We start from the raw sequence: 26889 nt of genomic DNA, 5'->3' as shown, positions 1-26889 counted from the left end.
TATTACCTACGCCATCCATTATTCGGAACAGAAAATGTATGGATTACAATTAAAATCTTTCTAGTGTACACAGACTGTCATCATTCAGTTATGCATTAATTCGTTCCTCTCACATTGCAACATAAAGTTTACCACGGCTTTTAGCTTTTAGTAAAATACGTTCGATAATGTTTTTTATAAAGCTGCTTGTATTATGATCTCAGGTAAACACTTAGCCTTTCTTACCCTAAAGCCGTCGGCACACAGACCGTGCTGTCGAACGTTAACGTTGAGCGTGCCAAGTTCTAAGTGCTGCTGAACGCTCAGGAACGATGCGACTTGTGCATACGGTACGTGGGCCCCAACGTGGTATACGCGATCGGAACGCACTCCAGCGGCAGTTGAAGGATGTTTCTAGTTCGTAAATCACATTGTTTACTCAGCGGGCGCGCGTAAAATTCCCGCGTTAGCTCAATTAAAACGCATATTTCCTCCGACGTGAGTGCCTTCCCTAAAAGCACATCATCGCCTGCAGCGCCTCTCCTGGGTTCGTAACCTAGTTAGATGAGTCCCGATTCCAGTTAGTAAGACTTCATAGTAGAATTAGTGTGACGTGCGCCCCACGGAGCCGTGGACCCAGGTTGTCAACAACGCACTGTGCAAGCTGGTGGTGGCTCAATAATTGTACGGGCTGAGTTTACATGGAATGGACTGGGTCCTCTAGTCCAGCTGAGCCAGTTATTGACTGGAAGTGCTTATTTCCTGCTACTTCGAGACCATTTGCAACCATTCTTGGACTTCCTGTTGACAAACAACGATGTAACTTTTCTGGATGACAGTGCGCCATGTCACCCGTCCACAGTTGTTCGCGATTGGTATGGAGAACATTGTGGACAGTTGGAGCGAATAATTTGGCTACCCACCGAACATCTATAGCATATAATTAGGAAGTCAGTTCGTGCGCGAAATCCTACACCGATAAAGGCGGCGTGGCCAATATTTCTGCAGGGGACTTCCAACGTTTAGTTGAGTCCACGCCACGTCCAGTTGCTACTACCCTACATCGGGCAGGAGGTGGTCCGACACTATGTTGTAATGTGAACACAGAGAGGAAAAATGGATTTCGTTAATTATCGTTAACTTTTATTCACAGCATACTTTTTGAAAATATACAGATGTGTAACAAGAGTCGTGAACGTGAAAATATGAATTACATTTGTTTGCGAAAAGTCACATGTACTGCTAAGACTTCAATTTCTGAAATTTTTTGGGTTATGTTGAACTGAAAAATTCAGAACAGTTACGGAATCTGATATAAGAAATAATTAAAAACAACTATTTTTGACAGTTTTAAAATATAGGGTGATTCTTACTAACGTTTAAAAACTCCGGAAGCGATGTAGATGACGCCGAGAAAAGTAATTTAATGGAAGACATATTGGGCTGCAAGTGTCTGGAAATACCGCAAAACTGGACATTTATGTTGCACACCAGATCGCGCACCTCGCCGCACGTGCGGCGATCGGGCTTGCCCGTCCTACCCTCGTCGGTAGACAGGCATTGCTGTACATCTCTCAGATAGGCTTCTCTATTTTCGAACACCTTCAGTAAAAGTGACCTATTCTAAACGTGTAACTTAAAAAATTATTGTCGTTGCTGCTTCACTTGTTTTGAGTCTCTTTCCTTTTCGCCCTTCTTTTGTTTTCACGGTTTATTTAGTAAAGAACACGTAGGTTACTTACCGGAAACGACACAATTCGGAAGCTTATACTTATTTACTTGTGACGCAATATGGTAGGTTTCTGTTTTACTGTACAGGGTGTACACAAAGCCTGGGAACACTTTCAATTATCTATTGCACAATAACCAAACATTGTACAGATATCATACATATGTCATTTTGAAGAGAAACTCAGAAAGTTTTTTTCATGTATACCGCCATAGCGTAGTTTGGTAATTTGCCGATAGTCAGCGCAAGTCGCAAACACGGCGAGTTCAGGTGCGGAGCGAGCTTTCTGGGTGTTGGAGTTCGAAAAAACAAGTGTGCTACAGCTGTTCAGCGGATGTTTAGAACCAAGTACGGTAAGAAGCCACCAACAAGGAAGGCCATTTACCAATGGCACAACAAATTCGTTGCTTGTGCCCGGCAAAGAGAAGCGGACGTCCCAGTGTGAGTTAAGTCAATGTGGAGCGCGTACGAGACACATTCATAGGGAGCACAGGCGCCAACTCTATGGGGCCTGAGGGGGCTCGAAACGCCCCAATAATTTAAGAAAATTATTAGTTATATTATGCATTTTAAAATCACAGAATTATATTGGAATTTCTTATTTCCCTTGTTTGACACCGAGCGAGGTGGCGCAGTGGCTACCACACTGGACTCGCATTCGGGAGGACGCCGGTTCAATCCCGCGTCTGGCTATCCTGATTTAGGTTTTCCGTGATTTCCCTAAATCGATCCAGGCAAATGCCGGGATGGTTCCTTTGAAAGGGCACGGCCGACTCCCTTCCCCATCCTTCCGTAATCCGATGAGACCGATGACCTCGCTGTCTGGTCTCCTCCTCCAACAACCCCTTGTTTGACGATAGCCTTTAAAAATACATTAAGTAATGAATTGAAACAATTATTACGGTAGTAAGCCGGTTAACTGAAAACGAGTGTTGTGAATTGTGATAGTGTTACGGTGCTGCGGGCACACTTAGAATTTGTCCCGGTGCGCGAACCGTCGGGTGAAATCTGGAGCCGGCCGGCGAGCACTGCGGCCGCGGCGACATGAAAAGGACTGGAGTAGAAGCGCCTGGAACCCTTCGCCTCGCGTCACCTTGACGCTTAGAGATTTTACGACTCCGCGGCTATATAAGGCCCTCCCAGCTGTCGCAGTGTGGACAGTTTCGTTCAGTACATGCTACAGACGTGTTTAGTGTTCAGACTTTAGTGTCCAGTGGACTATTTTATATGACTATATTTTATTCGTTTACTTTAGTCTCTCAGTGTATTGTGAATTAAGTTCGCAATGAATAAATTTATTACCAAAAAAGGCGCCCTTCGAAGTTGATGATAATGTAAGTCAACCTCCAACAATTATTGTGCCGGCAATTGCTTCGTCGTCTTCAGGCGAGAACCGTTCACAGCCGAAACCTGGACAATCCGATAAGGGAAGACCATTTCAGAAGACTTGGTTGATCAAATCTAAATGGCTAGAATATGAAACATCTACCGAAAAAGATTTTTCGCAAAACCTGCAAAGAGGCAGATGCTAAAAATCTATTACAATTTTCTTCAAAACAAGATGATTAATTTACTTCCGTAGGGTTTTCTAAGTGAAAAAAATAGGCACTGGAAGAATTGCGTCTTCATGAAAATACGCTTACACATAAAGAAGTTGTTCTGAAACTAAATTGTATCACTAACCGAAGTGTGGCCTCCCAGTTGAATGAGCAGTTGGATAGTGATATGAAGAAAGGCCGTTTAGCTCTTAAGACAATTTGTACTACCGTGCCATTTGTGCCGACAAGGACTAGCGATTAGAGGGCACGAAGATGTAAACTCAATTTTTTTTTTTCAGTTGTTGGAACTCCGAAAGAATGACATGCCTGAGTTTAAAGATTGGTTAGGGCGTTCGGGGTATAAGTGGATGTCCCACGATATTCAAAACGAGGTCGCTGATCTGCTAGGAAAGTCTGTGTTGAGAAAGGTATTGGCTTGTCAGGAAGACTGAACATTTTTCTATTGTGGTTGACGAAACAAGTGATTCTTCGATTCACGAACAAGAGTCATTTTGTATTCGTACTTTTGATGATTCCTTAATCATTAACGAAGAATTTATTGGCTTATACGAGACCCCCAACACTGAATCACAAACTTGTCTTGATGTGTCAACGGATAACTTAAGAGGACAGCGCTATGATGGTGCCTCGAATATGAGAGGTAAGTTCAAAGGACGAAAAAAGTTAGTTTTGGATAGACAACCAAAAGCACGTTATGTGCACTGCACTGCTCACAGTTTAGACTTGGCAGTTGTAGACAGTCTCCACCATCTTAAGTGGATGCTGCATCATCAACGCCACATATCACACGGCCACTTACATCACGGAATTTTTGACTTCAAACGGCGTGCCTAATATTCTACAGCGGCTATTCACCTGGTCTGGGTCTACGTGACTATTTTCTTCTCCCGAAATTGAAAAAATGTCTTAATAGGACGTCATTTAGTGACTCACGAGAACATTCAAAAGAATGTGGCCGACATCATAAAGACTACTAGTTAGTCTTTAAACGCTGCTGTCAAGACGGCGAAAGACGACTGTCTATGTACAGCTGCTGAATGGAACTACTTCGAAGGGAACAATATTAATGTTCGAAAAAAATAAAAAAGTTGGGTAGATAAAAAAATCACAGTACTTTTCTCACACACCTCGTATCTGCTGGACCGCGCGCAATGGTGTCTTCGGGAAGTGTTGTAATGTGGTCACCGACCTTGGGGACCTGGTGAAGGCGCTTGTGGTAGCAGCGGCCGAGTAGCCTCTGGCCGGGAGCGCCTGAGGCTTCTGCTGGCCTCGCGCCTGCGTGGGCGGGCACTGCTGCTGACTCACTCACAGGTGCGCCCCGCCGTCCACACCGGCCCTCGTCCTTGGACCCAGTGAGTTGCCCAATACACACCCATAGGGTATGTTTACGCTACAGCCTCGCTGCTGGTACATCGCATTTACCCTGCACCTGTTCACATCGCTGGTTCAGTGGATGACTTCACGAGTTACGTGAAGCGGAAACGATGTTCTCTGCATCTTCTTACAACAGTAACAGTGATTAGTTCGGGAGAAAAATGAGATTATTGGCTGCCCTTCGAATGTAGAACGTTCACACGATGGGTTTCTTACCAGTTGTAACGAAAGATAAAAAATTCACGTCGCTTTTTTTTTTGACAGCACCTTCCCGTAAAACTATCTAGTACAATTTAAATATTGTCGAACCAAAAATAGTTGAACACGGGAAGATTCTGCCCAACATTACTAAAGCAAGCAAAATCAACGCATTTTTCGTAACGCGTATTACCCACACAGACTAAAACCTAATTCGTTTATTGTTGTTAACTTAAATTAGCGATGTACTTTTTAAAGAGTATTGATGTGCTAGTAGGATCCAGGACATGAAAATACCTTTCAGCAACATCACCGCATTTTCAGTAACTTGTACTACCCTACGGGAGGGGTAGTCCTAAAAAAATTATAAACTGTGTTGTGAATAAAAGTTAACAACAATTAACGAATTTTTTTAAAGAGAGATCCGATGTATAGGTGAGATCCTGATCCTGAAAATATTGAATACGACGTTCATTGGGGAAAGTGTCATCTACCATTGAGACTCGCATTTTTGCAACAGACAATCCTGTCGGAGGAACATCCGCAACCTCTGGTCAAAATTTTTGGTTTACGTGAAAAATTGAAAACATTTAGGGAATCAAGTAGAAGAATTAATAGAAATAATAAACATTGTTTTCAAAATTTTAAAATAGTGTTAGTGACCAGATTACAGTATGTTCGAAAGGTGGGCACAAGGTACAAAACACACACACACACACACACACACACACACACACACACACTCCCTTCTGGTATTGCTGGGATTAATACAGTTTCTGTGGAAGAGCGATTGGTACTCATTTTGAGAAAGTATTCTGTCACGTTTTGCCTGTATCTGCTTCGTCTACTATCTCTGCCACATGTACACATTCATCCTGGAAGGAAGGCGAAACAGCGACATGACAAAAATATGCTTACGTTATCCAGTATAATGCAGTACTGATTATCACTTGCCTATGGTCCCAGATAGCTTTCTGCTCAGATGCGGCCGAAGTGAAATCGTCACTCATAGTTCTCACACCTCAAATTGTTTCCAAGACATGATTAACGCTAGTGTCTGCATATGGTACCCGAGAAACCGCGTAACAAGCAAGTCAACTTAACAACGGCAGGACTGGGAGTGACCCGCTACAAACACAAACCAACTTGCAGCCCTCGCTTGGTGCAGATCGGACGTTACAGCGATGTTGTAGGTTAAATGCGGCGATGACGGCGATGTGCGAGCAAAGAGCCCTGTCTCCGTACTGGTGCACCAGCGGCTGATGGGGTAGGACTCGCTCACCCTGTGTTTACGTAGCTGCTCCAGAGGCAGCTGCCGCTTTCTGTCTCCATAATGCAGAAGCGCGCAGTAAGAATATCAAGGTGTGATGCTCATTCGTGCAGTTTACGAACCTGTCGAAAAAGCTTGGCTCAAGAATAAATTTACTTAAAAAAGTAGCTGGAGACGACTGGCGAGGAAACTCAGTGCTGCAGTTTGTTGTGTATCCACGTGCTGAATATGATACTGCTGCGTGGGAAAACAGCACACGTACAAATAACGTAGATACATATCTGGGGACAATTACTAGCACGAAATCAGAATTATATGAATACCTTCAGCTGTTGACGGGTGTTGATCTACATCAACGGGGACAGGTGAAAATGTGTACCCCGATCGGGACTCGAACCCGGGATCTCCTGCTTACGTGGCAGACGCTCTATCCATCTGAGCCACGGAAGGCACAGAGGATAGCGCGATGCAGGGACTATCTCGCGCACACCTCCCGCGAGACCCACATTCTCACCTTGTATGCCCACACACTACATTCGTAGTGTCCCTCCCCACAACACACTCATTACTCGTGGAAGACATTCTCACCAAGTCCCGTAAGAGTTCAGGGAATATGAGTGCATCCGCACAGAAGGAGATCATGGCCGGTATTGCCAGAATGATATACATATTGGACATGGTGTCCTTTCGGACATATCCGAAAGAACAGACACCATATCCATATAAGTATAATTACTAGCACTCTCAAAAAACTCCCATTTAGTGCTTGCCTGTTCTATCCAGTATTGTTCATTCGGATCTCAGAAGATGAGATTTCTAAAGAAGTCTTGAGTCCGATAAGAACTTGGTTATAAATTGTGCTTACCAAATGAACAGCTGTACGCCTTTAAGTCACCTCGGGTCGATCTTCGGACCACAAATGTTTTCAGTGTCACCGCAAAGTGGTAAAAACAGTGTCGTTCCATTCGATTGTCAATGTCCGTCGTTCATCGCACTATTGCCGGTGCAAACACATGTGGTGTTGATTGAATGGTAAACGCAACAATTGGCGCCTGGCGGACAGTCCACTCTGCTGCAAACGCCGTCGAGTGATATGCGCGGACATGCTTGTTGCGCAACAGACAGAATTTGTTGTGATATAATTCGTGATGTGGCAGAGCCATCCATCACTGCTATGCGCCCAATAAACCTGTCACCACGTATAGTGGTACGAGGTCGGTGCAATCGGTCCCGTCGGTTCGTCGTCCTCTGATTACAGATTCGCATCACAGGCTGCTTGGTTCCGTCCGACACGATCACCAGTTTCTCTGAAGAATGGTCCGCAATTCCTATAGGCAACTATTCTACCTCGGTTGAACTCCGGCACGTGCTCGAAAGACTCTAGCTGTCCTCTGCGAAGCTTACTGAAACTGCTTACGCTCAACACCCGCTCGAAAGAACAATTCCAGTACGTCCACAAGGCCGTCTGTTCGGCTTCTACAGCGCTTGCAGGTGGTGCTACTGTCGCCCATGATGTGCGTCTGTGCTGAAATCCTAAACATGTCTCTCTCGTAGCCGCAAACACATACTGCAGATTTCACTTGATTTTGATGCTTTCTTTAGGGTGTTGCATTTTGGGTGGCCAGCAATGCACTTAAAGATGTTTTTGAAATGAACTTAGTAGTTAAACTTTTTATGGCTCTTGGCAAGTTACTGGAAATGTGTGTTCCTGAATAATGGACACCTTTCTAGGTCAAAGGAAGTGACGTTAAATCTTACTGTAGATTAGTCTTACTTCTAGTATTAAATCTGTGAGTGGAGCTATTGGTTCGAGAGAGAAGTACGTTATTTATGGTAAATTTCGTCAAGGAATAAATACATTGGGAAGCAATAATTTGTGTCCCAAGTTCTTTGAACAGGTCTGTGCAGGATGTTCTTGAGTCCACACCATGAATAATTCGAGTCAAGCGCATTAGGACTCGGAAAAATTTAGCTTGATGTGTAACTCAAAGGACCAAAGTTCAGTCTCCGGTCGGTACAAGAATTCTCTCCTGTCATTTATCCCTTCTTCCACCTCTGACAGTGATCTGTTATTGTGGGAAAATGCCACTTGCTCAGTGGTTCGAAGTTAACTCTGCTTTTCCAATGTAAAAGAAAGTGGTGATGGTATACTTCCTCCAGTTGAAAGATGCCTAGTGAAGCGCAATGTGTTCACTTGAACCTTGCTTACCGCACGAATTCACATAACCTCTTTAAATACATCCAGTCACGACGCACTACTTTTTATAATTTTTAATTGGGGCCTCACATTTCCGTCAGATACTGGAGCCAGTCTGGTTTTCAGATATATGTATTTCGTTTATAAGGCTATTTTCATTTCGTGGTGATATTCAAATAGATCTTTCGAACATGGTGCTCCACAAATAGACCGTTATAGCGCCGTTCGACAATTCGCCCATTGTTGCTTTTTGATCTGCATCGTCAAGTTCATTGTAGCAATACAGGATGGGCCGAATTGTTTTGTGAAACCCACCCGTCAGGTCACCACACCATATCCATAATGAATAGTGGCGTCTTCATATACACCAGAATGAGAGGATGCGTGTGTTTTTTGCCTTCTGATACCTGCAACGATGTTCTCAGACGTGTGCCACATTGATTAAACGAAAACCGCCCTTCGAAAATCGAATTGTAATGGTTGCTGATCATATCCATAAAAGTTACCATATTCTGAACAATATAGTATGTCTTGTATTTTCTACGACGACGCATCTGGTTTTTTTGCGGCCATGTCGTTTTCTGAAGAAAGACATTCCGTGGTACCGTGTGGTACGTAATTCGGGTACCTGTACAGGTGTAACGAAGCAGGTCAGTTGTGGTCGTACACAGAGGTTGCAAACTGGATTTTTCTTACTGGACAGGCTTTCTTTCTCCCTCATGGGCGTCTTCCACTGACGACGTGCCGCTGTCTTGCAGCAAATGCCGTCCCTCCCTGTTTCCTTACACACAGGGGATCGCGGCTGATAGTGTCGGTTACTGTGATCTTCCAGTGAAATGTCGGAAATTATGCTGAAGACACTAGTGCATCTTGGCTTTAAAAGGCGAAGAACACTTTACCATCCTGTTTGCTTAATTTGTATTGCACGAGTAGCTGTTTTTCTAATCTTCATGAACAGTTCGGTGTCGCAGAGCTGTAAGATATTGAAGGTGTGAATCACAGTGGATGTATCGATCACATTATGGCGCGGATGCAAAAAGTAACGACGTTGGGGAGTTGTTTTCGTGACGTAGGCGTTCGATACGATTGAGACCTCGCTTGACGTTTATTGTGTTCCCTTTTCAGAGCCGGCTTCAAAGGAAGTTCGCATCTTCGCCTCTCGGAGCACAGAGCGCGTTCGTTTGCTGTTTTGCTGGCGAACTACATCCGTTGCTGAACGCGAGTTGGGTGAAGCTTGGAATGTTCGGGAGAGAATGTAATTTTGGTAGAAGAAGAATGTGGATAACATAGGTGCTTGTGGTATTAGAGAGATACACAGTTCAACAAAATACACATTCTCGGTTGGAAATTGCCGAAGCACTAAAAGATCCCGAGTGGGAACGTTCGTTGCTTTCGTCCATTAAGCGGATCCGGAGGAAAGAGGCGCAAGCTTTTGTATTTTATTATGAAAACGGCACAGCATAATTAAGTCCCTTGAAAGTAAATAATACGAATATGTTGATTAATGTAAAATTAAAAATACCGGGTAGACCTGATCATTCTCGAGGCTTACTTTCAAGTTAGCATTAATTTCATCACGAAATTTAGGAGCTTTTGATATAATAACCGAATAACTAGAAATAGCTTTTCCATCGATCACACTTTACAAAGCTATACAGGGTGTTACAAAAAGGTACGGCCAAACTTTCAGGAAACATTCCTCACACACAAAGAAAGAAAATATGTTATGCGGACATGTCCGGAAACGCTTAATTTCCATGTTAGAGCTCATTTTATTACTTCTCTTCAAATCACATTAATCATGGAATGGAAACACACAGCAACAGAACGTACCAGCGTGACTTCAAACACTTTGTTACAGGAAATGTTCAAAAGTCCTCTGTTAGGGAGGATACATGTATCCAGCCTCCGTCGCGTGGAATCCCTGATGCGCTGATGCAGCCCTGGAGAATGGCGTATTGGATCACAGCCGTCCACAATACGAGCACGAAGAATCTCTACATTTGGTACCAGGGTTGCGTAGACAAGAGCTTTCAAATGCCCCCATAAATGAAAGTCAAGAGGGTTGAGGTCAGGAGACCGTGGAGGTCATGAAATTGGTCCGCCTCTACCAATCCACCGGTCACCGAATCTGTTGTTGAGAAGCGTAGGAACACTTCGACTGAAATGTGCAGGAGCTCCATCGCGCATGAACCACATGTTGTGTCGTACTTGTAAAGGCACATGTTCTAGCAGCACAGGTAGAGTATCCCGTATGAAATCATGGCAGTGAATCGAGGAAGTACAGTAAATACTGACGAAACTAAAATGAGCTCTAACGTGGAAATTAAGCGATTCCGGACACATGTCCACATAACATCTTTTCTTTATTTGTGTGTGAGGAATGTTTCCTGAAAGTTTGGCCGTACCTTTTTGTAACACCCTGTGTAGCAGATTTCATCAAGTAGTCTGTCAGTTCTTATGAGTATTTCACATTACATTAATTATACAGTGACATTATCTTCCTTAACGTGCTTCAGTAAAATCCTTGAGTGTTTCACTGCAGATATCGGGAACGGTCTACGAGATAGCAGCTTTCGAAATGCGTGACAGTTACTAATCTAATTATATACTGTTGCTAAGAAACAGAATGTAAATGCTGACGTTTCTTTAGTTAGTGCCCTTCTTTTAAATTTCCCCCTAAATTGCAGTGAAAAGCCACTGTAAAGCGTCAGCCGCCATACGTGCAAGGTTTTGCAACAATGCTGAAGGCTGAAGCTGCGATTTTACTTTTCAGACCTGCGTTAAAATTCATACAGTATCTTGTTTTCTGTTCCTACTCCGTTTTCCTTGCCTTGTCAAAAACAGAATTCTCGCGATACAAAATAATCATATCTGAATGTCACAGTTTCGCACAGTGGCTATAAATGGCTTTGAATAGTACGAAACTGGTGTATCAATTATACTGCAAAAAATAGGGGTTCGTAGTGTTGGCCATCTAAGTCCGTTCTGTCTTGTTCTCTCCGTTGTAAACCTTTGCTCGCAGATACAAGCGAATTGTAGTGAACGCTTGTGAACCATTTGCTGATGCTCCTTAGCCTGTGTTCGATTCCATTCTCTATAGTGTAACCGAGGCTTTAGGCACTCAGCCTTCCACGTCACGCTGGTCACCAGATGTTTGTGACCCATGTAAACTTAGGATTTGTGCTCGCTTAGCTGACCAAGTATGTAATGGACGCGCGAACTAGGTTGACACTCGGCGCGGTGGCTGATGGGAGCGGCTATAAATGGGGGAAATGTCTTTACGGTCGCTCCCACCGGCTGACGCGCCGATTGTCAACTTAGTTTGCGCTTGTAGTACCTGTGCGTCTGTGATAAAAAGAAGCAATCACCGGCGATTGTGGTTACGAGATCGACCCAACAATTGTCTAAGCCGATCAAAACCGTTGAAGTAGAGTGGATTGATACAAGACGTCGGCATTGGCCCTGATGTAGAGAGATTACGTGACACGACATGTGCAAACAGATGGAACAGAACAATAACTGTTCTGTTTCGCTTATACATTACTCTTTGGAATATACTTGTGTTGGCAACAAATTTATCTATAGCATAGCCTGAAGTTTGGATTAGGTTGAAAAATTGTTTATTTCAGAATTGGTAACGCCGTTGTGTGTGAAGTAGTCGGAATAACTGTAAGCTACGTATGGCTCAGATTCTACGGAAATTTAACAGGTCAAAGCACACTGGCGATATCGGCTGCTTTAATATTTCCGTTGAACTACTAAATTACAAAAATAAGTCCATTTTTCTTGATTGCAGGGATGTAGTTGGCCGGTTTATTACCACTTTTGCTGAAATATTTGTGAGGACTACACCACTCGTGTGGCTGACATACACACGTTTATCTAACTGTTCTCACCCACTACACCGCTGCACGTTGTGACATGTCCTACATGAGTAACCTGCATAGGAAATATACACATTTGATCAAGAACTTATAAATTTTTCACTTACTTCAGTTTCCAAAGTTATAGTAGTCTGCTTTGTTGTTCACAATTTGGGAACCAAACTAAAACTTTAGTTGCCTCCTGATATTCTTAGTTCTGCCGGATACAAATATTCCAAAATTAAATAAAAAAATACTAGGGAGAAATACATGGTTGAACCATTTGGGTATAGTTAGCTTGGTCTCTGATGTACACACACAGGCAAAATTATGAATGTCGCTGTAGTTACCCGAGATGATAATCAAACATCAGAAAGTGTGGTTTCAGAAGAACACACGCTGTTCATTACTGTGCCTGGATACTATGTCTCAAAGTGCTTTTTGTCCTGACCGATTAATTCTCCTAGTTTTAACATCACACTTAGCACATGCAGGCATTGGACAAAAATATGGAAACGCTGCAAGAAATGCATGCATGTAAATAAATGCAGATGCTATCCAAGCCTGCAGGTTGCGCTGTTGTATGATGGGGTGATCAAACGTTTCCATTTGCAAACCCTACAGTCAAAAATTGGTATTCAATCAAACAAAATTGCCATGAGCATTCAGGAAATCTACCCACAGATGTACCAGATTGAAGGTAACTGTTTGGTAAAACACCGTGTCCTACTGTATGAAGTAGTCCGAACTGCCTGCTGGACATCCTTGTCCAACAGGAATCGACCCTCCAAGGCCTTTCTCAAGTGACGGAAGCTGTGATAATTGCAAGGTTACCATTTCCCAGTGATAGAGGAACCAGGTTCCTTAAAATGAATAAGTAATGGGTCACAGTAACCAAAGAACAGGGTGAGCATCACCTTTCCAGCAGGAGGCTGGCTCTTGAACTTCCTGGGACGAGGAGACAATGGATGACGTCACTGCCCCATAGCCCCATGTACTTTTTTCATTCCATAATGGATGTCTATAAGTGTTTGGCCTTTGGAAGCCAAGAAAAGTGCATAGTCCTTTTTGGACGCATTTGGTAATAACATCGCCGTAGGTGACATTTTCGCATTTACCGCATGCATGTTGGAAAAATATGAATGCCACACTAATTTCTTGCCTACGTATCAGTGCTTAAACACCAGCATTGGAGTCTCACTACGTTGCCTATATGGTGCAGCAACACCATCAAATAGAAACATTTTGATTGACCCATTTAATTTTTGACCATGAAGGGCACCTGTGTACTGTCCTCAATACATTGCAAGTGTTTGTTGTGTGTAGTTGTGAATACATTGTCAGATGTAAGTGACTTTGAATTTGTGTAAGTTGATGGTGCGTGTATGGTGGGTGTTTCTGTAACTAAGGTAGTTAAAATATTTGGTATTTAAAGAGGTCCCGTAAGAAGATTTATACTGTCTACAGGGTAAACAGAAAAATATTATCCACTAAGTCACAATGCAGATGAAGGTGTTTCTTGATTGATGGTGGTGGATCGTCATTGAGAGGACTGTGGCAAAACGGATTGAGGGGAGAACAGCTGTAAAGGCCACTACAGAACTGAGTTTCGCACTTGCGAACCCTGTCAGCACCAAAAGAACACAAAGGCTGCTCCATAAGCTGGAATTTAGAGTGAGCTGTAATTCAAAAGCTGCATATCATTATGCAGATGCCTGTAACAGGAAAACGTGCTGAAGCCATAAAGCCTGCAGTATGGATCAAGGGAAGAAAATCGTTTGGTTAAGTCAATCTTGTTGCCCGCTGTCTTACATCCCAAGAGTGAAATATGGCAGCAGTTTGGTGGTGATTTGGACAGCCATTTGTGGTATTCCATGGTCCCCCATAGATACCCTGCAGTGTCACATTATTGTCATGGATTATGTGGTCATTTTGGCTGATCATGTCTGATCCATGGTACAGTGTTTGTTCCCCTGTGGTGATGTGTTCGAAAATGACAAAGCCCTTGTTTACCCAGCTTGCACTAAGCAGGACTGGTTTTTTGGGCAGCAATGGATACCAGTATTATGGAGCCTTTATGGTCTACTTTGGAGTGAAGGGTGTGTTTTCACTATTGTCCCCCAATCATTGTTAACTGAACTTGCCACTATTTTCCAGGAGTAATCATGTAAGAGTTCATAGAAAACCATACAGGACCTGTGTTTATCCATTCCGAGATGATTGGAAGCTGTTTCCAATGCCAACAGTTTTTCTACACCATGTTAGACACGGTAATGTGTTGCATTTTTGGTGTTTCTGTATATTTTTGTCCACACTCTGTATTTCTTATTGGGTATGGCAATTTTAAGTTGGTAGTAAGAGAATGAGATTCCTAAAAATATTGAATTTAATAAATCACACACACACACACACACACACACACACACACACACACACACACACACACACACACACACACACACACACTGGTGTGTGTATATGTGTGTCTGTTGCTGACAGAGGCCTTAGTGGCCAAAAGCTGTAATTGTGTGAATCTTTCTGTTTTGCCTATCGCGACTCAGCATCTCTGCTATATGGTCAGTAACAACTTTCCTTTTCTAATATTGTTACATTCCATCCTCCATTTTCCATTGTTTGAATTTAATAAATGTCAGTTTCTGCAACTTCATACTGACTTTGTTCCTCGTTTCTCAGTGGATGTGTGCATAACAATAACAATAACAGTGGTAATCCTGTTCAGGCATTTGTTACCCACTCTAGTGGGAGTGTCCTCTTGTAAAATTGCTATGTGGTGCAGTATTTGGATCACAACGAATACTGCTTGGCCTAAATAAGAAAACAAATCACTTTGATATATTGGAAGTACAGTAAGAAGGGAACATTGTGTTTCAGGCTGTACTGTTCTCAAACATCTCTTCGGCCAGGGCTCGATCTGCAGCAGTTCACCAATTTATTCATTTGTGTTGTCTGTGTGAAAGTTCTTTCCTTTTCAGCAACAAATTATGAAATGTTCTTCCTACCACTAATTAGTTGTTACGCTTGTGCTCACTAAAGCTGCAGTGTGTTTACTGAGGTGACATAAATGTTTCAGGAGTCCTGGAAATGACTGCAACAGAGAACACTGCCCGCTTCAGCGGTCACACACTGGATAAAGCAACCAAAGCCAAAGTGACACTGGAGAATTACTATAGCAATCTCATTGCTCAGCATATTGAGCGAAAACAGAGGTTCGTATTTTGCAAGTGAATTTTTATTTATTAGACATTCTTTTCAGTAAATTTATTTGGGTCCACATATCCTGCTCAGAAACAGAGAGGTGAAACATTTAGTTCTCTTTCTGTTTGTTTTCTTAATTTATTCTGGCTTATAAATCATAATTTAAGAGGCTACTGTTTTGTGTGAGAAACTTACTTGTAGTGCAGTATTCACTATTTTTTATTTACTTTCGTTGAGGTTTCTATTGTCGGTTAAGTCAATCCTCATGTCACTTTAAATCATGACACCTGTTGTTAAGAAAATAGTGAACCATTCAATTTATATTAAAGTGCCTCATGTAATATGTTTACATTCAATTAGTGGTGACACTTTACATTTATATATTTCAGTGCAAACACTAGTGTCATCCATTATCAGCAGATTATAGCTTACCTCCCATCTGATCCCATACTTCATGACAAGTAACGCAAGTTGCATAGAATTGATTTGCATTTAAAGTGTTTCACACTATGACTGTATTTGAGAAGACATAGCCCTGCGTAATTAGGAATATTAGTTCATTATGTATGTTGGAGAGTTGCTTCTTCAGTAGGGTGAAAAAAAAACCAAACAGGATGTGGAATGGTGGGAGCATGTGTGGGAGGGCTGTTGTTAGATTTCTGGTGTCACTATTCTAGCTCATGTTTTCCGTGGTTTCCATTTCTTAGCATTCATCCCATATGAGGTCTACTGTTTCATGATTTGGCAGAACTTATTTTTACTTTTACTTCTTGTTAACTTAAGAACCGTGTGAACTTTGGTCTGTATGTTATTGTAGTTCAACTGTTTGTTTGCAACACAAGCTACGATGTGAATATAACAATGACCCAGAAAGGATAGAATAAATTTCTCTCTCTCTGTCTCTCTGTGGTCACAAAATTGTTAGGTCTTTAGACTACCAAACGTGAGGAAAAACACACACACACACACACACACACACACACACACTCTCTCTCTCTCTCTCTCTCTCTCTCTCTCTCTCTCTCTCTCTCTCTCTCTCTCTCTCTCTCTCTCTCTTATTCCCCTCATCAGTCGTCTGACTCGTTTGATGCAGCCTGCTACGAGTTCCTCTCCTGTGCCAACAATCTCTTCATCCAGCCTGCTACGAGTTCCTCTCCTGTGCCAACAATCTCTTCATCTCAGAGTCATCCTCAACAATTTGCTGGATGTATTCCAATCTCTGTCTTCCTCTACATTTTTTTTTGCTCTCCACAGCTCCCTCTAGTAGCGTGGAAGTCATTCCCTGATGTCTTAACAGATGTCCTATCTTCCTGTCCCTTCTCCTTGTCAGTGTTTCCCAAATATTCCATTCCTCTCTGATTTTGCACAGAACCTCCTCATTCCTTACCTTATCAGCCTACCTAATTTTCAACATTTGTCTGTAGCACCACATCTCCAACGCTTAGATTCTCTTCTGTTCCGGTTTTCCAACAGTCCATCTTTCCCTGTCATATAATGCTATGCTTGAAATGTACATTCTCAGATATTTCTTCCTCAAATGAAGACCTATGCCACATTGTAGTAGACTTCTCTTGCCCAGGAATGCCCTTTTCTTTCCAGTGCTAGTCTGCATTTGATGTTATTGTTCCATCTGTCATTAGTTATTTTGCTGCCTAGGTAGTAGAACTCCTTAACTTACTCTACTTTGTGACCATCAATCATGATGTTATGTTTCTCGCTGTTCCCATTTCTGCTACTTCTTACTACTTCCGTCTTTCTTTCATTTACTCTCAAACCATATTCTGTATTTATTACACTGTTCATTCCATTCAGCAGATCATATAATTCTTCTTCACTTCCACTCAGGATAGCAGTGTCATCAGTGAATTATATATTTGATATCGTTTCACCTTGAATTTTGATTCCACTCCTAAATCTTTCTTTTATTTCCATCATTGCTTCTTCAATATACAGATAGCACAGTAGGAGCACACAGTAGGAGCAAAAGACTACACCTCTCCCTTTTTTAATCCAAGCACTTCCTTCTTCATCATCCACTCGCATTATTCCTTCTTGGCTCTTGTACATATTCTATATTACCCATCTCTCACTGTAGCTTATCTCTATTTTTCTCAGAATTTCGAACATTTTGCACCACTTTACATTGTTGAACGCCTTTTCCAGGTAGACAGATCCTATGAATGTGTCTCGATTTTTCTTTAGTCTTGCTTCCATTATCAACCACAGCATCAGAATTGTCTCTTTGGTGCATTTACCTTTACTAAAGTGAAACTGATTGTCATCTAATTCATCCTCATTTTTCTTTTCCATTCCTCTGTATATTATTCTTGTCAGAAACTTGGATGCAGAGCTATAATTCTCGCACTTGTGAGCTATTGCAGTCTTCAGAATTGTGTGGATGATATTTTTTCTGAAAGTCAGATGGTATGTCGCCAGACTCATACAGCCTACACACCAACTTGAATAGTTGGTTTGTTGCTGCATTTCCCAATGATGTTTGAAATTCTTATGGAATGGTATCTATCCCTTCTGCCTTACTTGATCTTAAGTCCTCCAAAGCTCTCTTAAATTCTGATTCTAATACTGGATCACCATCTCTTCTAAATAGACTCCTGTTTCTTCTTCTATCATATCTTGTTGTTGTTGTTGTTGTTGTTGTTGTTGTTGTGGTGGTGGTGGTGGTGGTGGTGGTGGTGGTGGTGGTGGTGGTCTTCAGTCCTGAGACTGGTTTGATGCAGCTCTCCATGCTACTCTATCCTGTGCAGGCTTCTTCATCTCCCAGTACTTACTGCAACCTACATCCTTCTGAATCTGCTTAGTGTATTCATCTCTTGGTCTCCCTCTACGATTTTTGCCCTCCACGCTGCCTTCCAATACTAAACTGGTGATCCCTTGATGCCTCAGAACATGTCCTACCAACCGATCCCTTCTTCTAGTCAAGTTGTGCCACAACCTTTCTTCTCCCCAATCCTATTCAATACTTCCTCATTAGTTATGTGATCTACCCATCTAATCTTCAGCATTCTTCTGTAGCACCACATTTCGAAAGCTTCTATTCTCTTCTTGTCCAAACTATTTATCATCCATGTTTCACTTCCATACATGGCTTTACAACAATAAAATAGACCATAATGGAAAATATTACTGACATACATGTGTAAAATGTGTGTTTTAAGTGTGAAGAGGCATACCTGTTCTGAAAACATGTCCTAATATAATGTAGCCATAGTGTCATCATCAAAGATGAATACAAAATCAGTTTGGCGTTGTTGCATATATTTTAAATGTGGTATATGCTAGGCTGAAGGGTCGAAGGAATCATTTTGTTAACAGTGCTAATGTTCATAAGAAAATTCTCTACAGTAGCCACAAAATGTTTTTGTCATTAGATGTCACTACTGTACACGTATTTGTTAATTATATGATTGTACGATATGGAAGAATTCAATAGGTAAAGTCGTAAAGTCTACAGCAGGCTTACCAGGTATGTAAGTCATTACTGTAATAAAACACACTAAATTAAAAATGCAACCAAAGTTAGTGTGTAATATTTCCTGAGGAGCAACTTAGGGATCAGCCCAGCACTTAACTAAAATGTGTGAAACATTGCCCAAACTGCTCCATCCTTAATGGCTATCACATAAAATTGGCATCGGTCCTTACTCAGAAAGAGAAATTTATTTTATCTATAAAACAAAGATTGTCATGCCTTGAGTGATCTCCAAAGCAGATGGTTCTGATTCAGCATGTCAGCATGAGATATGATGAGAAAATTTTTGCATGTATCTTGGATGCGTTTCATATTCTGAAACCTCTCTCTCTCTCTCTCTCTCTCTCTCTCTCTCTCTCTCTCTCTCTCTCTCTCTCTCTCTCTCTGTGTGTGTGTGTGTGTGTGTGTGTGTGTGTGTGTGTGTGTGTGTGTGTGTGTGTGTGTGTGTGTGTGTGTGTGGGTGGGGTTGGTTTTTTTCCCCTGTATAATGCTTCTTGTTTTGGATAATTCATGAACATCTAGCTCCTGCAGATTCAGTACCCATAAACTTGTGACATTTCAAACGTTGTGTATGATACTGTTAAAGCAGGTTTTAACATTGACTAATGATTGATAAATAGCAAAAGTATGCAAGTATTTAACATATTGCTGTGTTCCAATACCATTGAGAAACAACTTGTATAAATGTTAATCAGCAGAGGGTGTAGAACAGATAACTGCACTAACCACATGTGATGTCATCCTGTGTCCAATAAATTAAGCTTGTCATTTCACAATATACGTGCGAAAATAACTGACCCAAAAAAAAAAAAGTTTAACTAGCAGATTATCAAGGAAGACTGGAATGACTCAAGATTTTGAACTGATTCCATTAAGTGAAACACAAGATTGAATTCAGAAAATGCAGAAAGTATTTGAATGTAATTATAATAAGAAAGCTTGCAACTGCAGTGAGACCTTATTCAATAACCATATTCGTGCTCGAGAGGCAAAAGTTAAAGTGCCAGTTATGAATGCAGATATTTTTTACGTTCTTTTTGACATACTCTGCTTGACATTTGAATGCAGCATTATTTACACTCGAGTAGATGGGATTCCAGTTAACTGGTTACAACAGTCGTGCCTTGGCTATGTCTAAGTCTTACCATTTTTCCATGAAGCAAATCAGTGGAAATTTTGCATTCAATTGCATAAAAGTGCACATCATTTTATTAATTATGTAAAATATCCTTTGAGCAATTCTCTGTAAATAATGTGCACATTAAATGTGGTGCATGCTTTTAACTTTTTCAGATTAGCCAAATTGGAAGAATCCCTGAAAGATGACAGCCTTACAGAAGCTCAGAAACAGGAAAAGCGGCAACAGCATGCGCAGAAGGAGACCGAATTCTTACGATTGAAAAGATCGCGACTTGGTGTTGAAGACTTTGAACCTCTTAAAGTGATTGGTCGAGGTGCTTTTGGAGAGGTTCGACTTGTACAAAAGAAAGATACAGGACATGTGTATGCAATGAAAATACTAAGAAAGGCTGATATGTTAGAAAAGGAACAAGTAGCACATGTGCGTGCAGAGCGGGATGTGTTAGTTGAAGCAGATCATCAGTGGGTTGTGAAAATGTACTACAGCTTTCAAGATCCTATTAATCTGTACCTTATTATGGAGTTCCTTCCAGGAGGTTAGTTAAGTTACCTTACCTAAGCTGTTGTTGTTGTTGTTGTTGTTGTTTTTTAAATAGAAACAAAGGCAACATTGATGAGTGTTCCAGAAACAATAAATTATTTGTGCTAGCAAATATCTGTAAGCGAACTGCAGCTCCTAACTAAATTGTAATGATAATATTTACATTTTTAAAGTGTAAAAATACTATTATCATCTTCATCATTATGTGGTTATTATTATATAGGGTGAGTTAGGAGGAAAGGTACATGCTTGGAGGGGTGATAGTATTAGCGATTCTCAACAAAAAACTTCATGTGGACGTATGCCCTATTCCGAATGGTTTTCGAGATAGAACACATTAAACTATAGCAAATTTCCTACAAAAAAGGTCCTATTCAATTTTTTTCTCTACAACTAATGATTTGTGTGAAGAGAGAGCGGGAATGTCAAAAACCTTGCTCGATGGGCATGTGCTGTAGTTTACATAGTTTCTGTGGGCCAATTTGAGGTATTTCCTGACTTGATAGACCACAAGTGTCCCACATAAAAACTGTTGGTCTCAACTTGATCTACACCGCTGTGGCACATAGTAAATAGTGACAATGTTTGATAGTACAGAAAATAAATAACAGTTAGTATTAAGTGTGTTCTATCTCTGAAACCATTCGGAGTAACGCAAAAGTCCATATGAAGCTTTTTATTCAGTATCACTAATACTATCACCCATCAAAGCATGTACCTTTCCTCCTGACTCACCTTGTATATAATTAGTGTAGTATTCTATAGTTTCTAGTACTACTGCAGTCATATTACACTTATCTAGTACTGTCAGGAGTGTGTGTTACAATATTTCTGGGCTTTTATCTTTCAGTTTCCAAACAATGTTGCTGTTGACTAGCCATTCATTACATGTGATGTTTGCCTTAAAACATTACTAATAGTGTACCACATGCTATTGTTTGTTCTTGTAAACATAAACACAGGTATCAAAAAGAAGTTTGTCTTATGATGTAACTAGCCACAAGCTACTTGAGTGTGAATAACAGCATAGGAAATAATTGGCAGCTGTGAAAGTGGATAGACTGTCAGTATTCATTATCGATGAAATACTAGATATTCATTTAGTGTACCAATAGATCTTGAAACTGAGAATCCGAAAAGCATTGTTAGTTTGAATATTTTAATTGAAAGTTATTGTCTGTGAAAACTTCACATAATAGCATATTGTGGCTGATGAGTGTGTGCCATTAAGATGGGGTGATTAAGGTTTGAAACCTACATTTTCCATACGGTGAATATCAGTAGTTCCAGATACTTCGTCATAATAGTAACACATCACTGTGAGTGCAGAGAATCAGTTGCTACCATTTCAGATGCATCTTAAGTTGGTAATATACAATTATGAAACAGACAATACGTCTAGTGAAAATGAATGTTTAGAAGTCTGTTCAGAGCAAATGGCTGCATAACATGCATGAACTGATAGGCATCTTTGCCTTTACAAATGTCTGCTTGTGTCTGTGTATGTGCGTATGGATATGTGTGCGTGTGTGTGCGCGCGCGCGCGAGTGTATACCTGTCCTTTTCCCCCCCCTAAGGTAAGTCTTTCTGCTCCCGGGATTGGAATGACTCCTTACCCTCTTCCTTAAAACCCACATCCTTTCGTCTTTCCCTCTCCTTCTCCTTCCCTCTTTCCTGATGAAGCAACCATTGGTTGCGAAAGCTAGAATTTTGTGTGTATGTATGTGTCTGTCTGTGTTTCTATCGACCTGCCAGCGCTTTCGTATGGTAAGTCACATCATCTTTGTTTTTAAATATATTTTTCCCGCGTGGAATGTTTCCCTATTATATTGATAATATAAATGTATTGACAAGTTTGTTTGTGTGGCCGTCCTCTGCAGCAGGCATATAAATACTTGTTTTGTAAATAAAACTGCCTTTTCCTCCCGTTAGTTACTTCATTTATCCCATGCACGTTTCGCCTTCTCCTGCTCTAAGGCATCATTAGTGGGATCTATAATGATACAGTTGTGGTACTTATAGATTATCAAATAGTTCACTTCATGAATTTTTTGTTAAAGAATTAATTATTAACAATTTGCTGATATGTGTTTCCTCACATCTGGTGTGGAGGTCGCACTACCATTTTTATCACTACCACACAATCACATATTCGTGTTCTCGCCTTCCCCACACAGTTCACCAAGTTTCTCACTCTTTTTTGTGGTGGGCTATTTTTCTTTTGCCACTCGATACTACTATTTCATCGTACACTACTTTTCACAGCATAAATATTGTGACTCCATTATATGTTTCATCTTCTTTGGTATGGTTTCCTTAGAACAAGAGAAGGCGAAACATGTATGGGATAAATAAAGTAACTAGCAGCAGGAAAAGGCGGTTTTATTTATAAAACAAGTGTAAATGTATAGAGTTCAGGAGGTGGGAAGGAAGTTTAATTGTGGAATCTTCATGCTTCAACAAAAGAGGCAGGCATAAATGTGAGCACACACTTTGGAGGTATAGTGTTAGTCAAAATTTACGTTGATCCAGAATTAATGGTAGTATTAATTGCAGTTATTTAATGTTTGATAACATACCGGTTACTTTAAACTCTACATGTGATTCATACTGTAGACAGACACTGCTTCCAAATGTTACGTGCATTTCAGATGTATAATGCAGAGACAAGCAAGTCCAAGTATAATCTGCATCAAGTTCATGTTAATCTTGTTGATTTTCTATCTTGCCAGTAGAGAAAATTCTTTATTCCAGGGTGTGTTTCAAATCCTTCAGTTCTGCTCTAATTACTGTAGTGTGAAACAGGCACTCATATTTTAGATACTAAAAATCATAGACCAGCTTTCTTGAGAGAGATCTTAATAAAGCAAAGCCACATGGCATTGTTTGCTGGAAAATACGAAAAGTTACTCCAGTTGTTTTCTGTAATGGGCCAAGTACTGGTGATGAAAATAGATTCAATCACCAGGAATTCTGTACAATTTGTACAGAAACCAGACGGTATTTATAAGAGTTGAGGGGGATGAAAGGGAAGCAGTGGTCGGGAAGGGGGTGAAACAGGGTTGTAGACTATCCCTGATGTTATTCAATCTGTATATTGAGCAAGCAGTAATGGAAACAAAAGAAGAATTTGGAGTAGGAATTAAAATTCATGGAGAAGAAATAAAAACTTTGAGGTTTGCAAATGACATTGTAATTCTGTCAGAGACAGCAAAAGATCTATAAGAGCATTTGAACAAAATGAACAGTGTCTTGAAAGGAGGATATAAGATGAACATCAACAAAAACAAAATGATAATAATGGAATGTAGTCAAATTAAATCAGGTGATGCTGAGGAAAATTACGGTTAGGAAATGAGACACTTAAAATAGTAAATGAGACACTTAAAATAGTAAATAAGTTTTGCTATTTGGGAAGCAAAATAACTGATGATTGTCAAAGTAGAGAGGATATAAAATGTTTCTGAAGAAGAGAAATTTGTTAACATTGAATATTGATTTAAGTATCAGCAAGTACTTTCTGTAAATATTTGTATGGAGTGTAGCCATGTACGGAAGTGAAACATCGATGATAAATAGTTTAGACAAGAAGAAAATAGAAGCTTTCAAAATGTGGTGCTACAAAAGAAAGCTGAAGATCAGATGGGTAGATCATGTAACTAAGGAGGAGGTACTGAATAGAATTTGGGAGAAGAGGAATTTGTTTGCACAATTTGCGTAGAAGAAGGGATTGGTTGGTAGGACACGTTCTGAGGTGTCAAGGGATCACCAACTTAGTATTGGAGGACAGCATGGAAGATAAAAATCGTAGAAGGAGCCCAAGAGATGAATACACTAAGCAAATTCAGAAGGATGTATGTTGCAATAGGTACTTTGAGATGAAGCAGCTTGAACAGGATAGAGTAGCATGGAGAGTTGCATCAAACCAGTCTCTGGACGGAAGACCACAACAACAACACAAGGAATTGAACTGAATTCTTCTGTTTGAGTGCCAGTACAGTAGCGTGCTTTAGTGATGTTAGCTATGGTAGGCACATACCTAGTAACAGAGATTACAAAGGCTATAAGTAACAGGTTTATACGGAGTACCTTTCAGGATGTGTGGTTTTGTATAAATTATTAAACACTCCAAAGATCCTTTGTGTGTAATGCAGGTGATGAGTTATAAGAAAGATAATGAAATTGATATTGTAGAAGTAATGTCAGAAGAGAATTATAAAACTGTTTGATAGATGGAAAAAAAGAAATTCATCTCGGATTGGTTTCAATAGATACACTACAAGCTGGAAGCAAGGGCGTACTCAAGTTCCTCAGTGGGCAGTCGAGAGCTGTGTGTTGGGAGTTATCAGGAGATACAGCAGCATGAACGAACATATCATGAAACTGACTGAAGGGGAAGGATGCAGTTATGATGGCAAGGAAGATGAAAGTGAGATAGGTGGCATATATTGCTTTCTGAATGGAAGAAAATATACAGATGGTGACCTGATGGAAGACAGTTGAATGGATATGTAGAGCTGAAGGAAGTAACTTGCCAATAGATCTTTATCCAGCAGTGAATGAATGTAAAATAAATAGTAGTGGTGATTGACTAATTAAAGGAGTCTAACAACAAAGTCAGCCTGACACACAAAGCGGTGGGGAAGGTCACAGATAAAAATGCCACCTCTGTGTTTGGCAAAGAACTTTCCATGTTGTTCTTCTAACAAAGGAGATGTAAGGCTTTGATGCCTATTCTTTGAATATGTTTGAGTCACGCATTGCATAGCCGTGATGTGTTAATGGAGACTGTTTCTAATTATGCTGTGAATTGGAGTGCATCCAATAATCGGAGCTAACACATCAAGACCCATGCACATGCGAAATTTGTTGATAATCGTGCCATTCACGTTTGACAGCTGTATTTGTAATCATTGTTGTTGGATGTCTTGCACACTGTTCATTTGCCACATTCTCATGTCCATAATAGATCTCCTACAACCATTAGTGAACTTTTTGGTCACATATCAAATCAGGAACATACAATCAACAAGCAACACCATTTGGCCACATGCCATTCATAACGATGAGCTGCTCTGAGTTTCTCTTACAGCCATTTTCTGTAATGGATTTATTAGCCATCTTAGCGCAATCGAATACATAATGGTAGAAACTGCACAACTGATTCCTTTACATCTGCAATATGGTTGCTGGAAATAATACGACCCTGCTAGTTGAGAGGAGAAATGGAGAGGAATTGAAACTTCATGGCAGACTCAGACTTTGTGTCTTTGCCTTTCAAGGGAAACTGGTAGAACACTTGTCCTTGAAAGTCAAAAGTCCTGAGTTCAAGTCGTCCAGCACACAGTATTAATCTGCCAGGAAGTTTCATATTGGCACAAGCTCCACTGCAGAGTGAAAATTTCATTCAGAAGGGGAATTGTCCACAGAGAACATTAGAAAAAGTATCAGTTAAAATGTTATTGAGTAATTAGTCAATAAGGGTGAATGCTCTTTGAAATTGCTTGAGATTTTTTAAATAATTAATGTTGCAGGTGACATGATGACACTTCTTATGAAGAAGGACACATTATCGGAGGAATGTACCCAGTTTTACATAGCTGAAACAGCTCTGGCAATTGATTCTATACATAAACTGGGATTTATACACAGGTATTCATGTTTTACAATTTACTATAACTTAACCACTGTTTGATTTTACTGTATTCTTACCTTTATTTTAAAATTATTTATGGATTCCCCCCCTCCTTGCCCTCTTCCTTCCCCACTGTAGACTCCATCCCCAACACTGCTACATCATCAGCACATGTAGCCTTGTGATGGGGCTGTTATGTATGTATCCGGCTGAGCGCCCTGACAACAAAGGGATCACAATTCTGATGCCTGAGCTGTTGCCTGCTCTGTTATGTCTGGGAGTGGTTGGTTGTCATTCTGGAGCATCGGAACTCACGCCAACATGCACCATGCCAGAAAGTCCATGGGGAGAGCACCTGATCAGAGTGGGTGGTATCACAGAGGATGCTTTGCATATGAAATCAATTAAGCTATTAAAAAAAAAACTGGCCATTCTTTTACAGCTGTCTGTTTGATTGGTAATGGATCATTTAATGCTGCTACTTATGACCCTGCAACTTTCCCTTCTCTGGCTGCACCCTGGGAGGAGATCCAGGTTCACCAACTTGAAGTGAAACGCTTTCCCCTCTACCTGGTCTGCATTAGGACTGATGGGGACACGTTCACCTCCACCACCAAGCTGTTATTTTTTGTGGGCAATATGGAAGTTAAGGTTGTGAAGTGAAGTCTCTCAGTAAGATGTAGTTGGTTTTACTG

The 26889-nt window shown here is 40.8% G+C and overlaps 1 protein-coding gene across 4 annotated transcripts in view; it reads left to right on the top strand.

The window, feature by feature from the left end:
- LOC126480744 (serine/threonine-protein kinase tricornered) overlaps positions 1-26889 on the top strand; it is a 602474-nt gene that overhangs the window by 553688 nt on the left and 21897 nt on the right. For all 4 annotated transcript variants that reach the window (XM_050104022.1, XM_050104023.1, XM_050104024.1 and 1 more), the window contains 3 exons: positions 15264-15399; positions 20172-20554; positions 26094-26211. In XM_050104022.1, the coding sequence (XP_049959979.1) occupies positions 15264-15399; positions 20172-20554; positions 26094-26211 (637 nt within the window). The remainder of the gene's footprint in view (positions 1-15263; positions 15400-20171; positions 20555-26093; positions 26212-26889) is intronic.

The sequence above is a fragment of the Schistocerca serialis genome, chromosome 5, assembly GCF_023864345.2.
Source record: "Schistocerca serialis cubense isolate TAMUIC-IGC-003099 chromosome 5, iqSchSeri2.2, whole genome shotgun sequence".
In the NCBI taxonomy this organism is placed as follows: Eukaryota; Metazoa; Arthropoda; class Insecta; order Orthoptera; family Acrididae; genus Schistocerca; species Schistocerca serialis.
Note: the sequence above shows the minus strand (reverse complement) of the source record. Positions and strands in the feature narration are given on the sequence as shown.